We start from the raw sequence: 15,330 nt of genomic DNA, 5'->3' as shown, positions 1-15,330 counted from the left end.
CAACGTCTTGTTGCGTCAGTACTTTCCCCATCATCCACAAACTCTTCCAGAAGACTGAATCCTTCATTGGGCCAAAGAGATGGAAGTCTGAAGTCCAAGATCCGGGTTGTACAATTGATGAACAGTTCAACGACGTTTTGCGAGCTTGTAGATGGGTGTGTCAGCACTACCAATAGAGACGTCCAGTTGAGCAGCGAGGTGTTTGATTGTGATCCGTCGATCACCTCAAATGAGAGTGTCCGCACGTTCCAAAATCGCAGGAGCCACAGTTCTGTGTGCCCTGACGGCACGCGAGAGAACTGACAGATCTATGCGGTGCAGTTGCGATGATAATAGACGCCTTGCCCAATGACTCACCGTACTTTTGTCCACTGACAGATCTCCATAGGCACTCTGCAAATGCCTAAGAATATCTCGATGCTCTGGTTTTCCGCCGAAAGAAACTAAATGACAATTCTCTGCTCCTCCATTACAGAAACCATTTTGAAAGCTATGCGTAGCTTTGCCACCTGTCAGAGCTTCATCAAACTGTAGGGGCAAAAGCTGGAATATTCCACAATCCCCAACAGTAAACTCAGCATTTTTTTCAATCGAAATTGGCCAAGAAAATTGCATTATTTGTTTAATGCTCCTCATAGGACCTTCTCTGGTTAGTGCTTACAAGGGGAAGTGATAAGACATGACCAACCGATTTCGCAGATGACTCGTATACAACCTAAAATGAAAGACTAAGATATTTTAGTTAAACACTCCATTGTTTTTGAGAAAACCATTGCTAAAGTTAATGATGCCCAAGCGACTCAAAATTGATGGGATCAGTAGGAGCAGTTTTCATAATGACACGATATGAGATCAGCAAACACACATTTTCCTAGAAATCGAGAAACTTCTACGACTGCCGCTTTTAAGAAAACCACCTATAAAGATCATGACTCACAAGCGACTCAAAACTGACGGGATCAATACATGACTCAAAACTGAACGATTTTCGTACTGAAACGATATGGGGTTCGTATACACAAATTTTCCTAGAAATCGAGGAAAGAAACTTGTACAACTGCCGCTTATGTACCCTCTAGATAAATGCTGCTCAACAAAAGCGACGCTGGTGTAGCGACTAAGGTCTTTGACTGGCGAGGAGAGAACCTGTGCTCAATTTCGAAACTCATTCTGGATTTTTATTTTCATTGGTATTTTTTCCATCTCCATATCGGTAGAAATATGGCAGTTAATACGGCAAACAAGTCAATAAAGAATAACGACAAGGTAGGCAAATAAATTTGTCTAACAATTTGGATTATTAAATAATTAAAATTTTAATCTTGAACACTTTACAATGGCTCTTCCACTCTCTCTGTTACATGTCCTCACTTCCCTTCACTTCCTTGTCACATCGTTATTCATTCGTTTACCTTATGAACCCTCCTACTCTTAACAATTTCGAAACGTACAAAGATACATACAAAAAAAACTGTGGAACGGATTTGGGAATCGAACAAATATTCGCTGCACCCCAGCAAGATGCCTTGGTGTTTTACGCCAAAGGTGCGTTCGATGAACAATTTATACATTATAGGTATATAAGCGGCAGTCGTAAAAGTTTCTTTCTTCGATTTCTAGGAAAAGATGAATTTGCGGATCCGACATACACTGAAGCGCCAAAGAAACTGGTATACAGGCATGCGTATTCAAATATAGAGATATGTTAACAGTCAGAATACGGCGCTGCGGTCGGCAACGTCTGTATTAGACAACAAGTGTCTGGCGCAGTTGTTAGATCGGTTACTGCTGCTACAATGGCAGGTTATCAAGATTTAAGTGAGTTTGAACATAGTGTTATAGTCGGCACATGAGCGAGGAGACACAGCACCTCCAAGGTAGCAATGAAGTGGGGATTTTCCCATATGCTCATTTGACGAATGTACCGTGAATATCAGGAATCCAGTAAAACATCAAATATCCGACATCGCTGCGGCTGGAAAAATATCCTGCAAGAACAGGACCAACGACGACTAAAGAGAATTAAATGGCTCTGAGCACTATGGGACTTAATATCTGAGGTCATCAGTCCCCTAGAACTTAGAACTACTTAAACCTAACTAACCTAAGGACATCACACACATCCATGCCCATGGCAGGATTCGAACCTGCGACCATAGTGGTCGCGCGGTTCCAGACGGAAGCGCGTAGAACCGCATGGCCACAGTGCCCTGCTAAAGAGGGTCGTTCATCGTGACAGAAGTGAAACCCTTCCGCAAATTGCTGCAGATTTCAATGCTGGGCCATTAACAAGTGTCTGTGTGCGAGCCATTCAACGAAACATCATCGATATGGGCTTTCAAAGCTGAAGGAACACTTGTGTACTCTTGATGACTGCACAAGACAAAGCTTTATGCCACACCTGGGCCCGTCAACGACGACATTGGACTGTTGATGACTGGAAACATGTTGCCTGGTCGAACGAGTGTCATTTCAAATTGCATCGAGCAGATGGACGTGTACAGGTACAGAGACAACCTCATGAATCCATGGACCCTGCATGTCGGCAGGGGACTGTTCAAGCTGGTGGAGGTTCTGGTGTGGAATGTGTGCAGTTGGAGAGATATGGGACCCTTATATGTCTAGATACTACTCTGGCAGGTGACATGTACGATAAGCATCCTGTCTGATCGCCTGCATCCATACATGTCCATTGTGCATTCCGATGGACTTGGGCAATTCCAGCAGGACAATGGAACACCCTACACATCCGGAATTGCTTTAGACTGGCTTCAGGAACACTATGCTGAGTTTAAACACTTCCGCTGGCCACCAGAATCCCCAGACATGGACGTAATTGAGCAAATCTGGGATGCTTTGCCACGTGCTGTTCAGAAGAGATCTCCAGCCTTGGTACTCTTACGGATTTATAGACACCCCTGGAGGATTCATGGTGTCAGTCACCTCCAGCACTACTTCAGACATTAGTCTAGTCCATGCCACATCGTGTCGCGGCACTTCTGCGTGCTGGTGGGGGGCCTACGCGATATTAGGCAAGTGTACCAGTTTCTTTGGCTCTTAAGTGCATGATGGTGAAAAATGCTCGGTTTTCAATTATCTATCGAACCTGTCAATTTTGAGTTGATTGGGTGTGATGGATTTTAGGGGTGGTTTTCTCTCGGTTGGTTGTGTCTGAAACTTACCCCTTGTTAGTCCCATATTACACTGTGAACTTTGCCAAATATCTTTTATAAAAGACATCTTATGCAGTCTTTGACGGCGTACTTGGGGACTTGTGTTTTATCTTTTATACAAGTTAGAGCTTGTTCATGGCTTTTATAAAAGGCATGTCATAGAGCTTTTGACAGCCTACTACAGGCCTCAAACCATCTTTCTTCCTTTTCCTGTCAGTTTTTGCGCTGCCTGGTCCTGCACTCAGAAGGGACCTATCTCGCCACACCCTTATCATGGGCATGATGTTAGAGCCTGAACAGAGTTTATTAGTCCAGTAAAAATATCTGTTTCCCGATAATTAGTTGTTTGACACTAATGGCCTCAGGAAGTCAACACTTCTAGTTTCCAATATTTAAATATAGGATGTGAGTACCTTCTTAGTCAGTCCAATATTTCTTCTCCTCCTTCACTGCACATTTGTTATACTGTGTAAATGACCCAATATTTTTAAAAGTAAGTTATAGCCTGACAACACCCGTATCAAAAAAGGTGGAGCGTTTTTCATGGAAGCAAATGCACATGATGTATGACTATTATAAGTACACACAAAAAGGGCGGCTAGAGTGCAATAAAAACAAACATAGGTCCAGAAACCAATCGGTTCCCCGATATAGCGTATTACAACTGAATACATGAACACCTTAAATACAGTCTCTGAGGATTCAAACTGGAAATATGCACTTCAGGACACATTACGACAAACACCCGATATGGTCAGCATTCATGTCAACCGAGGCTCAGCATGTCTCCTCACCGATACATTAAAAAATCCCAGTCGTGTACCGCAATCATTGACAGCCATACACAATGCATTGCCAGAGTTCATCGACACTGTCAAGGAGGCAGGAAGAAACCAAAGCTTTTAAATAACCCCACCCAAAAAAGTCCAACTGATTCCAGTTGAGGGATCCGAGATGCCATGGTATTGGCAAACTATGAGCGACACACTAGTTGTCAGAGACCAACAGGAAAATACTCCTGTTGGAGCACAAAAAGGTGAATATCTTTGTCTTTCAAAGACTCTGATAGAGAACTGGGGAAGCAGCTGGCTCAGCCCTCATTCCATCTTCCTCTCCAAAACATTTGGCAACTGAACATATTCGCACTCTATTAACACATAACTTTGTAAAGCATTTGACCCAGCCTGTCTTTGTAGTTATGCCTTCATACACAGCATCATTTCTGTTAAATCATTTATTCAATGTCAGCTTACAGTCTTTCCAGAACTTAACAAAGTATTCTCCCCGTGCTTCAATGCACCGCTGTCAACGCTTCATACAATCATTGAAAGCGCCCTGTAAGTCTTCAATGGGAATCTTCTTTAGTGCAGTTGTCAAGCTGCTTTTACCGCCTCTAATGCCCCACCTTGAGTTCCTTTATTGGTTCTTTTGATCCTTGGGAACAAAAAAAAGACCTCTGGTGCCAGACTGGGGCTGTATGGCAGCTGGGGCAGCACTGACACACCCATCTTGGCCAGGAACTTGGATACAATGAGCACAGTGTCCGTTGACGTGTTGTCACGGTGCAAGATCCAACTGTCGCAAATTTCTTTTCGGATGCATCGAACCCTGTTGCGCAGCTGTTTGAGTACTTCACAGTAAAACCCCTTGTTGACCATATGTCCTTGTGGCTCAAAACTTTAAAAGTGGTCTCTGCGGCGCCTGTATATTTAACAGGATCGTGCCACATAGGCAGCGGCATCTATTGAATAATAATCATTTTATCCATAATTGCTGGTGTCTGTATTCATTGTAAAAAACCTTTTGTCATTACCATATTAATTTTATTTTGATGATTTCACGTGCTCCAAGAGATGTATCAGGAAATTGTGCACACATTGTCTGAAAGCAGAATGACCGATTGCTTATTGCACATCCTCTTAGCATCATAGCCTCAACAAGTCAAACCTGCAGACTTATTTTTACAAAGTCTGAATTAATATTTATTACCACTTTTTATGTGGAAAAGCATACAGTATTTTCACAGACAATGAGCTTTCAACTTGTGATGATGTTCAATAGCCGCCAGGCCCTGATACTTCAAAAGATCATTGTACACAATTGTATGGGTATTTAATGACAGGAATTCAGTACAACAGAAAATTTGGTTGTACCTTGATGTGTGTCATATTATTAACCACACTGTGCCATCGCATTTATGGTGTATCTTTCCCAAGGCAAACCTACATTCATGTGTTACATCATTTCGGCAGGATTTAAATATTTCTCTTAGCTTTATCGGCCAGAAAGAAAAGGTATGTTACAACGATATGTTACAATCCCAACCACGAGAGGGGGGTGTGCTGTAACTACTGAGTACATCTATCAGCAGGTTTAGACAACTAAATGCTGTTAGCCTCATTTTGCTGTGACCATTAGTACCGAGCTATGTCAGATCAATCACAAAGGGGCAATGAAAGAGCTTGAAAAATAGTGTGTGTGTGTGTGTGTGTGTGTGTGTGTGTGTGTGTGTGTGTGACAGAGAGAGAGAGAGAGAGCGGGGGGTGGGGGGAATTCAGCTACAAACTTGGAAAAACTTTTCCAGGGACATTTCAATCGCTAAGCCAAGCATATGGAAAGCATGGATAAAGCGTCTCTTCATCCGAGAAAAGCAAGCATGAATCAGTCAAGATCAAGGTGGTGCAAAGACACTGTCCGTCAGGATTTGTATGACATCTTCAGATGGTACACGAGGAAGTCTACCAGGGAATTTTAGCGCATTTTTGAATGCTGTGCACAGGAAGAGACTTGAAGTGTGGAAAACCAGACTTGGATGTTGCTTTGTGACAAAGTGCTGACTCATGCATTGCTCCTTGTCCACAAATATCTGCCAAAACATCAGACTCCCATTGTGCCTCATTCACCCTATTCTCTGGAGCTGACCCTAGCAGAATATTTCCTTTATGTTGGAATCCATAGGACTGCCTTGCACAGCAACCAGTAGATTACAAATTGAAGACTACAGTGGTCAGTGACGAATACTTTGACTACTGCAGACTGATTTCGACTACAGAATAGGAGTCATCAATGCATACATCAGCCGGCCGGGGTGGCAGATTGGTTCTAGGCGCTACAGTCTGGAACAGTGAGGCCGCTACGGTCGCAGGTTCGAATCCTGCCTCGGGCATGGATGTGTGTGATGTCCTTAGGTTAGTTAGGTTTAAGTAGTTCTAAGTTCTAGGGGACTGATGACCTCAGGAGTTAATTCCCATAGTGCTCAGAGCCATTTGAACCATTTTGCATACATCACACAATTTTGTCACATCAAACTTGAGCTTAAACACACATCTTTCAAATTACAATACATAGTCACACCTATAAACATAATGAGAAAATGAAGCAGCATATCTGATAGAATACAAACATGAAATTTAAGATTCAGACATGTCCAAAAGAACAGATACCATCTTCATTTAGTTTACAAAGCTGATCATCAAACTAAACTGAGTCAATAAATGTGAAGAGAAATGAAAACTAAACACTACAGTGTTGTGTACATAATTTAATAACAGTTCAGCACAATCATTACCCACAGGAAAGAAGATATAACAAAGTAAGCAGGATCTATACCATCTACTATTATTGCAATACGATTAACAATTAATTTTTTTTCTTTGTGTCATTTTTCACTTGCATCCAATTATTTACTTTCTGCATATACAGCATATGCCCAAATATTTTTCAGACCATATTCCATGCAAATTTATTATTCAGAGCACACATTTTAATATGCTGAGCACATCAGTGTATTTAGTTTATCAGGAAACCATATCAATTAAAAGCAATGAATAATTGATACTTACTATTGAGAATAATAATAAAATTTGATCGGGTATTCAGAGATTTTGGACTTACTGACAGCTATCATCAGAAAGCAATGACTCCAGGCTGCACTGTAACATGTTTCAGTTTCATTAAATTAACTGGCTTGAGAGATAAGTGCAATCAAAGTTTGAATAGACCAAAAATTTCTGCTGCCTTTTTTACCATTATGCCTTCTGGATTCCTAAGTCTGACACTACACTTTCGTTGTCCTATTTTTATGGATCAAATGACACCCTTCATTAATTAATTGAGCCACCAATCAAGAATTTGTACAAATTTTGATTTTCAATATGGTAACAAAACAATTGTGTGTTCCATTAAATCACCACGATTTGTAAACCAAGTCTATGTTGAAATAGATAACTGATTCAAATTAGTAAATTCTAATGTAGCAATTTTACAAAGAAATACAGTTTCCAAAAATATTCATGGGCAAGTCTTTATATCAGCCAGCCGACCCAAAAATCTTTAGCCTGTGTGAGCTACTGCCCAAGAAACAACAGCTATGAAATGGGTCTGTAGTTACTATTAATATAAACGAAGCTTTGTCATTTGTAGTATCTTTATTAGTTTCTTTGAGTGAAACCAAGAATAACTTTCATTCTATCCATGTCTGAGTCAACAACATGGACATTTATGTATTTTTGTCATATGCCTGGAAACTTGAAGTGTTAATTGAGTGTGTAAACTGCAACTATTGTGGTGATATTCTTTTGTCAGACTTCGTATGTGAAAGTGCACTGTGATTACTTTGACACTGTCCTACTGTTTTGTAGGATTGTGGCAGTGTATACCTGACAAACCTTCATGTGAGATTTGAGGCTGGTCATGATATTAATATTAGTGACAACGAATATAAATTGAGAGCAAACTTGCAGTGGCAAGTAGACAACCTTTCAAAGATTAGATTGGTTGGTTTGGGGAGTAAAGGGATCAAACTACGGGGTCATCAGTCCCCAAAGATTAGAATAAAAATTTTATGACACTTGTGAGACAGAGGCATGTGAACCAGATCGCTAAGTTACAAGCTGCCCTTCTCTTTTATCATCATCATACACTCTTGGCTACGTCATCCTCATCTTGCTCACACTGTTTTGGGGTGTTAAAATGTCAACTGTAGAAAAGTCTGTAACTTTCAACTGTTCAGCAGAATTTAATAATTTAGTTATTTCCAGATTTTCTGCCTCTTCACAGACTGGCAACCTTTTGATTAAATTATACCATAGGTTACCATCCTCCCTCATTGCCAAATCCTCATCTTCTGTGCTAGGCCTCCTTTGCTGTAAAATTTCTCTCCACGACTTAGAAACTGTATCTGACTATCTTGCTCCAAGGCTCACTGATCCAGTTAACCAAGTGTTTCACAGTCAGATTCCTACAAGGCCTTCACTGTCATCAAAATTGCAAGACTGATTGCAGCAATAGCTGACGATACTTTTTCTTCGGGCATTCTAAACACCCTGATACATCGGCTGAATCAGACTGGTAACATTTTGTAGAAGAAACAAGGAGCGGATCCCATCACACTTCTACACTTGGATGTGAGAATGCATTATTCACTATCAAAATAGCTTTGCAGGACACTCCATTTTGGTTTTAAGAAGTTTTTGCACTCTGGTATAAATGATTTCAAAAATCAACTATTAAGGATATCCTGATTCATCCAACCGTTATTTTGATGTATGTAGACAACTGGAAGAGCTGACATGATTACAGAATGCTGTTTGCTTGGCAGACCTCCCAATCACAACCAGCTTTACTCTGTGGTTTCTAGCTGCATTTGAAGCTGCCATATCTGAGTAACTCTTTAATTTTTTTTTTTTTTTTTTTTTTAAATCAGTTTTTTTGCAGTCGTAAATTTGTTCATTAGATAAATTTTCTTCAGTTATGATTTTTTTGAATTTTATTGTAAAGTCCAAAACCGGAGAGTTTTTCTCGCAAACATCTAGCAGAAACACTCCACATTATATCTTGAACTTTCTGAGCCAGCCCACACTAATGGCGAGACTGTCATCTCCCTCCTGTAGGTCTTTTTCCTGCAAGATTGGGACAGAAATCAGAGCCCCCTTTTTTCTTTGTTGCATAAACCACATCAACACGGTCTCAGTTGTTTCTCAAAGTCCAACTTCTTTATAGATTTTTGGTTGACAGATTCTTCAGAGCATTTCTTTGAAGAAAACTATTCCAATTTAAGTCAGTCACCAATAGTAACTTCGTTGGCACTCTATTCGAGAGCAGGATTTTTATTGTTCCTCCTTTGTCAAGATGTTTCAAAACGTCATTTTCAACAAGATTGCTAGTTTAAACAATCAAAAACAGGGACAAGCAAGTATGTGGTGCCATGGACACAGGCACAACAAAGGGGACTGGGTGGTTTGACAAGTGTTGTGCTATGGGCAGGGCAGCAATTCTGCCACCTAATTGTTATGTTTTTCTTATGTGAATAAAAGCAGTTTATGTTTCACGACACATATTTTGTCTAAATTTATTGAAGTCTCTTCAGTGACCTGAAACAAATGCACTTTTATTTACATGCAACACAAAGGGAGTTACACAACGCTATAGACTATACTCCATGTTAGTCAGTCACTACAATAAGCAAGTAGTAAAAACTTTGAAGTTGGCCCCTCCCATTATAATTCTGTCAGTGAATGCTGCCATGGTTGAAACATCAGTTCAATGGAATGGACAGTGTATTTAAAAGAGGTAATAAGTTGAACATAAACAAAAACAGTTATGTTGGACAATGCTAAGGGAATTAGATTAGATTAGGAAGTAAGCTGAAACTATATGAAGATTTTGCTATTTGGGCAGCAAAGTAACACCCAATAGCAGAAGGATAGAGCAAGGCAAGCTCTTCTGTAAAAGAGAAATATCTTGCCATCAGAGGAGTCTTTTCTGGAAGTACTTGGAGTGTAGTCATATATGAAAGTGAAAAATACAGACAAGTAAAGACCGTAAGCTTTATTGAACAGCGAAGTTTGGAAACTCATGAAGCACTACACAAGCACATGAAAGTTTGTCGTTTGTTATCTGAACTTTCAAAAATTTTTTTTACAGTGTTTGCCTTCAGAAACGAATAGTAAAGGTGAATTGTTAAAGAATAAAGTAATTGATATCATACAATCATTTGTAAAAACATACAGGTCAGTCAGCAAAAATAATGCATAGAATGGACAGTACTGAGAATAACTACATAGTTGAGAATAAACTTCCACTCTGTAGTGGAGCATGCACTTACTTATAACATCCTGGGAGATTAAAACAGTACGATGGGCTGCGGCTCAAAGCTGCGACCTTTGTCTTTTGCAGGAAAATGCTATACCAACAAGTTATTCGAGCATGACTCATGACCCGCCCGCTAGTCAAGCCTGTCCAGGTAACAGGTGTGAGTGCTGATAAAATATAAATGAGGCTGATGCAAATTTACTGAATACCTTCAGTTACCAGTAGCAACTTAAAAGTGGGGCCCATTTGACAGTACAGGTATCTGCACAGATTACTTCCACTGCTCCAATCATTCCTGCACATCTTTTCCATGAAGCTGCGTATGTGTTGCACCATTTTTGTCTTTCATTGGAGGGCAACAATACATCTGTAGTAATCTTCTTATTCATTGCCACTGAGTTGACAGAGTTTATAAAACGTGCCATAGCATAAATGACATGTTCAAGGTTGAAAAACAGTTGTCCCCATAACAAATTGTTCCTTAGGACTGCAAGCAGTCTAGTTTCCTTTTAGTCAGTAAGCATATGGATACGAAACATATTGCGACAAAAAAGGTGAAGCATGCAGAAAGAGAGGAGGAAATGAAAGTTCATGTGTTGAAAGAGCATGTGATGTTATTTCAATGATTACAATATCAAATGAAATTTCCAAATAACTTAGCCGTATAAGCACCCATTTGCAAGTACGACGTCGCACCCCTTCTGGCCTGGATGCACCCACTGATTTGGCTTGGAATGGTGTCATAAAGCCACTGTATCCCCTCCTGAGGCTAGCTGGCTCACAACTCTTGTAACTGATCTTCGATATCATGGATACTGGATGTGGGACATAGGGGGCAGATCTAGGAAACTTGGTGGCCATGTGAGTACATCAAGGAAGGAAGGAAGATTAGAGTTTACCAACCTGTCTACACTGAGCTAATTTGGAATACCGAAGTATGGGGAAGGGAACTGGAGTGTGCTTCCAAAGAAAGCATCCCAGTATTTACTTTGGGTGATTTGGGGAAATAATGGAAAACCTAAGTCAGGATGGCTGCATGGGGATTTGAATAGTCATCCTGAATGTGAGTCCTGTGTGCTAGCCAGGCAGACAGTTTGAAGTGACACATGCCGTGTGTAGGTGTGTTATTCTACTGTTGAAAAATGCCAGCACAATACTGTCCCATGAGAGGTAACGCGTGAAGATACAGGATATCTGTGAAATACTGTTCTGCCGTCAAGAGTTCTCTCACTCACTCACTCACTCACTACCAGTCCTGAGCTGTAGTTGTACCCAAAGGCTTCCCACAATGTGATGGTGCTAGGTGTAATACTGTCGTGACTCTTCAAAACATAGGAAGAATGTGATCTCTCCCCTGGTCCCCCCCATACTCGTCAACAGTGGTCATCCGAAGGAGTGCAGAACTGCAATTCATTGCTATTCGTCAGCTGTCCATGCTTTGTGGTCACACCACCGTTCCAAGCACAGCTATTTGTGTTGTGCTGTTCCTGGCAGCCTACACAGGGGATGGCAATTCCACTATCCGGTTGCTGCTGGTCTCATACCAATAGTGTGGGATGACACAGTATGAGGCAGGGAGTTCATTTGTATGTAACACAGCTGTAGTGGAAATGTTTGTATCAGGATTCTATACTTCTGTACAACCTGACATGTCTAATACCATTCTGTTAAATGAAAAGACCAATAAATATTATTATCACCACCACTGCTACTACTATTACATCCAAGTAACAAAGAAAACACACACAACAGTATATAAATATTTATTTATAAAAAAAATCTGTAAATACAGAAGCAAACTGGCCTTTCAACACATGCAAAATTATTGCACAGAGCTCACAAATGTGCTCTGTGTAAGCTACATATGCTTCTGGTAAAACTTTACGGATAACAGAAATCACAATTTAAAAAAAAAAAAGAAAACATCACAGATTGTCTTTATGGTAACAGAGGAGAGGCACAAATTTTACATCACAGTTTTGTACACTGGCTTAAAACTGGGTAGCACAGAGTTTCAATTATTCAGTATGTTCCTTAGTAAATACAAGTCAGACATTTGTACTTTCCTGTGCCTCGTAGTTTTGGTTTCCACTTGGTTTTAACACACATGGAATGGTCGTCGAGATATGGTGAACTACCGAACTAGTGATTCTGGCCACATCATAAAGAAATAGCTTTTATTACTTAGGAACAAGATACCATCCACAGCACAAAATGCTATTTGGGGTAATTGACACAGACACACTTTCCAGTTGCAGAAAAAGCGTCCACTCCTGTCCTTTTTCTGCACAAATATAGGCTTAGCAGATACCTGGACTGTCGGTGTGTGTGTGGAAGACTGCTATGTCGGGGTCTTCAGTATCGCAGGTAACTAGGACGTCACGGAACTTGTCCAGAAGCTGGAGCAGTGTGGATCGGCGCAGGTTCTCCTGGTACATGATCTCTTCCAGGTGGTGTTCTCCACGCAAATAGCCTGCCCTGTCGACAGAAAACAAAGTGTGATGTAATTCTGTTGATTTCTCTGCACTTTATGTCAATCTTAGATCAATTGCGAGCATTCCTATTAGGCCTAATCACTGCTCAGATCATATGATCTTTGATCGTGATAGCCTAAACTTTTGTATACTGAAAGTTGGGTTTCATATACCCTAACAGACATTTTTGTTTTCAAATTACCTATCTCAATTCGTATCAGTCAGACCAAGGCAAGCAAAACAAAAAGTCTTCAATGTAAGCAGTGCTCAGTGTTTCTCAGTTCACTAGCAAAATATCCAGTCCATAAGAAATAAAATGAAACAGGCTACTGATAGCTCACTTGTTTGCATAACAGAACAATGGTGTGGGGGATCTCAAATAACACATGTAGCTCCAAACTCATAACATGTCATTATACTAGACATTCTTGAAAAATAAATCACAAATGGCTGTTGTATGATCCTTTTATAGTACTACTGGTTTCCAAATATTCGAACTGCATCTTCAGGTACATCTAAATAAAGAAATGTAGTACATGAGTGATTTAAGATATAAAAATTTCGAATTCCTTTTTAGAAATGGCAAGAATCTACAGAGAATAAAACATGATGCTTGATATATGATGCGTAACTGACAAAAGCAAATATAAATACAGTAGTCAACTTATTTTCAGATCATTTACATGAAAAAGTTGAACACAATGGATGTCCCATTATTCCCAGTCAAAATGGCTATAAAAGCAGGTCACCTCAGAATGGACAATAAAGTTGTAGAACAAGGGAAATGGGCTTAAAGATGTACAGTGATATTAAATAGTAGTTGCGATCAAACGACAAGACAGAGTGAAAAGCACAACAGAATAAAATCAGGATTGAGAAACGAATGATAAAGAGATGCAAAATAAATAAAACAACTCATATCGGAACAGAACTTATGGACATCGGTAAAAAGCATCGCAGGTAGCTGCTAGCAGAATACTGAGCATGTGCGTGAGTGACAAGTAAACAGCTGACACGGCTTACCCAGAAGAGAAAGAAAACTGTAAATAATTTCAATTTGGGGAGGCGTCCTGAAAATACAAATATAATGTTAAAAAGTATGGTAATTACTTGGTGGGCTAGAGGTACCATCTCTGATTCATAATCAAAACGTCTTCGGTCCCGTGTTCGAATCCTGCTACTGCTTAAATTTTGATTAATAATCAGCATTGGTGGCCGAAGGCTTCCGGCCTAAGAAGTCACCCTCATTCTGCCAACGGCCTTATCAAAGAGGGCGGAAGAGCGGGCAGAGGTTCAGGGCACTCTCTTGTCCTAGCGGTAGAAACTGCCCCTAAAGGCGGAAGAATCAGCAATGATCAATAGCATGACGATGCAGAAGGCAATGGAAACAACTGCATTAAAGACATGTAAAGTGTATCCACAGGACATGTGGCCTGTAACTGAAGAAGTGTCATGATGATCTCTCCATTGGCAAAAGATTCCGGAATAATCCTTCATTCAGATCTCCAGGAGGGGACTGACAACAGAGAGGTTACCACGAGAAAAAGATTGAGTAAGCAACGGAAGTATAATGTTCTAGGAGTTGGGGCATGGAATGTCAGAAGCTTGAAAGTGGTAGGGAAACTAGAAAATCTGAAAAGGGAAATGCAAAGGCTCAATCTAGATATAACAGGGGTCAGTGAAGTGAAGTGGAAAGTAGACAAGGATTTCTGGTGAGACATGAATAGGAAGGTAGGGCAGAGAGTGTATTACTGTGAATAGTTCAGTGACAGGGCTGTTCTTATCGGAATCAACAGCAAACCAACACAGACGACAATAGTTCAGGTATACATGCCGATGTAGCAAGCTGAAGATGATGAGATAGAGAAAGTGTATGAGGATATTAAAAGGGTACTACAGTAGTTAAGGGGGATGAAAATCGAACAGTCATGGGAGACTGAAATGCAGTTGTAGGGGAAGGAGTAGAAGAAAAGGTTACAGGAGAATATGGGGTTGGGACAAGGAATGAGAGAGGAGAAAGGCTAATTGAGTTCTGTAACACATTTCAGCTAGTAATAGCAAATACACTGTCCAATAATCACAAGAGGAGGAGGTATACTTGGAAAAGACCATATGATACGGAAGATTTCAGTTAGATTACATCATGGTCAGACAGAGAATCCGAAACCAGATACTGGATTGTAAGGTGTACCTAGGAGCAGATATAGACTTAGATCATAATATAGTAGTGATGAAGAGTAGGCTGAAGTTGAAGACATCAGTCAGGAAGAATCAATACGCACGCAAAGAAGGGGGATACGGAAGTACTACAGAATGACATGATACAGTTGAAGTTCTCTAAGGCTATAGATACAGCAATAAGGAATAGTTCAGTAGGCAGTATAGTTGAAGAGGAATGGACATCTCCAAAAAAGGGCATCACAGAAGTTGGGAAGGAAAACATAGGTACAAAGAAGGTAACTGTGAAGAAACCATGGGTAACAGAAGAACTACTTCAGTTGATTGATGAAAGGAGGAAGTACAAAAAGGTCACTGAGGAATAAAGTAAATAGGAAGTACAGGGAAGCTAAGATGAAATGGCTGCAGGAAAA

The 15,330-nt window shown here is 40.3% G+C and overlaps 1 protein-coding gene across 1 annotated transcript in view; it reads right to left on the bottom strand.

The window, feature by feature from the left end:
* Window positions 1-12,070: 12,070 nt before the first annotated feature.
* LOC126106625 (GATOR complex protein NPRL3) overlaps window positions 12,071-15,330 on the bottom strand; it is an 84,988-nt gene continuing 81,728 nt past the window's right edge. The window contains 1 exon segment of the mRNA XM_049912980.1: window positions 12,071-12,743. Coding sequence (XP_049768937.1) covers window positions 12,566-12,743 — 178 coding nt within the window. The 3' untranslated portion in view covers window positions 12,071-12,565.

The sequence above is a fragment of the Schistocerca cancellata genome, chromosome 10, assembly GCF_023864275.1.
Source record: "Schistocerca cancellata isolate TAMUIC-IGC-003103 chromosome 10, iqSchCanc2.1, whole genome shotgun sequence".
In the NCBI taxonomy this organism is placed as follows: domain Eukaryota; kingdom Metazoa; phylum Arthropoda; class Insecta; order Orthoptera; family Acrididae; genus Schistocerca; species Schistocerca cancellata.
The sequence above is the reverse complement of the archived record's forward strand: the minus strand, read 5'-3'. Positions and strand labels throughout refer to the sequence as shown.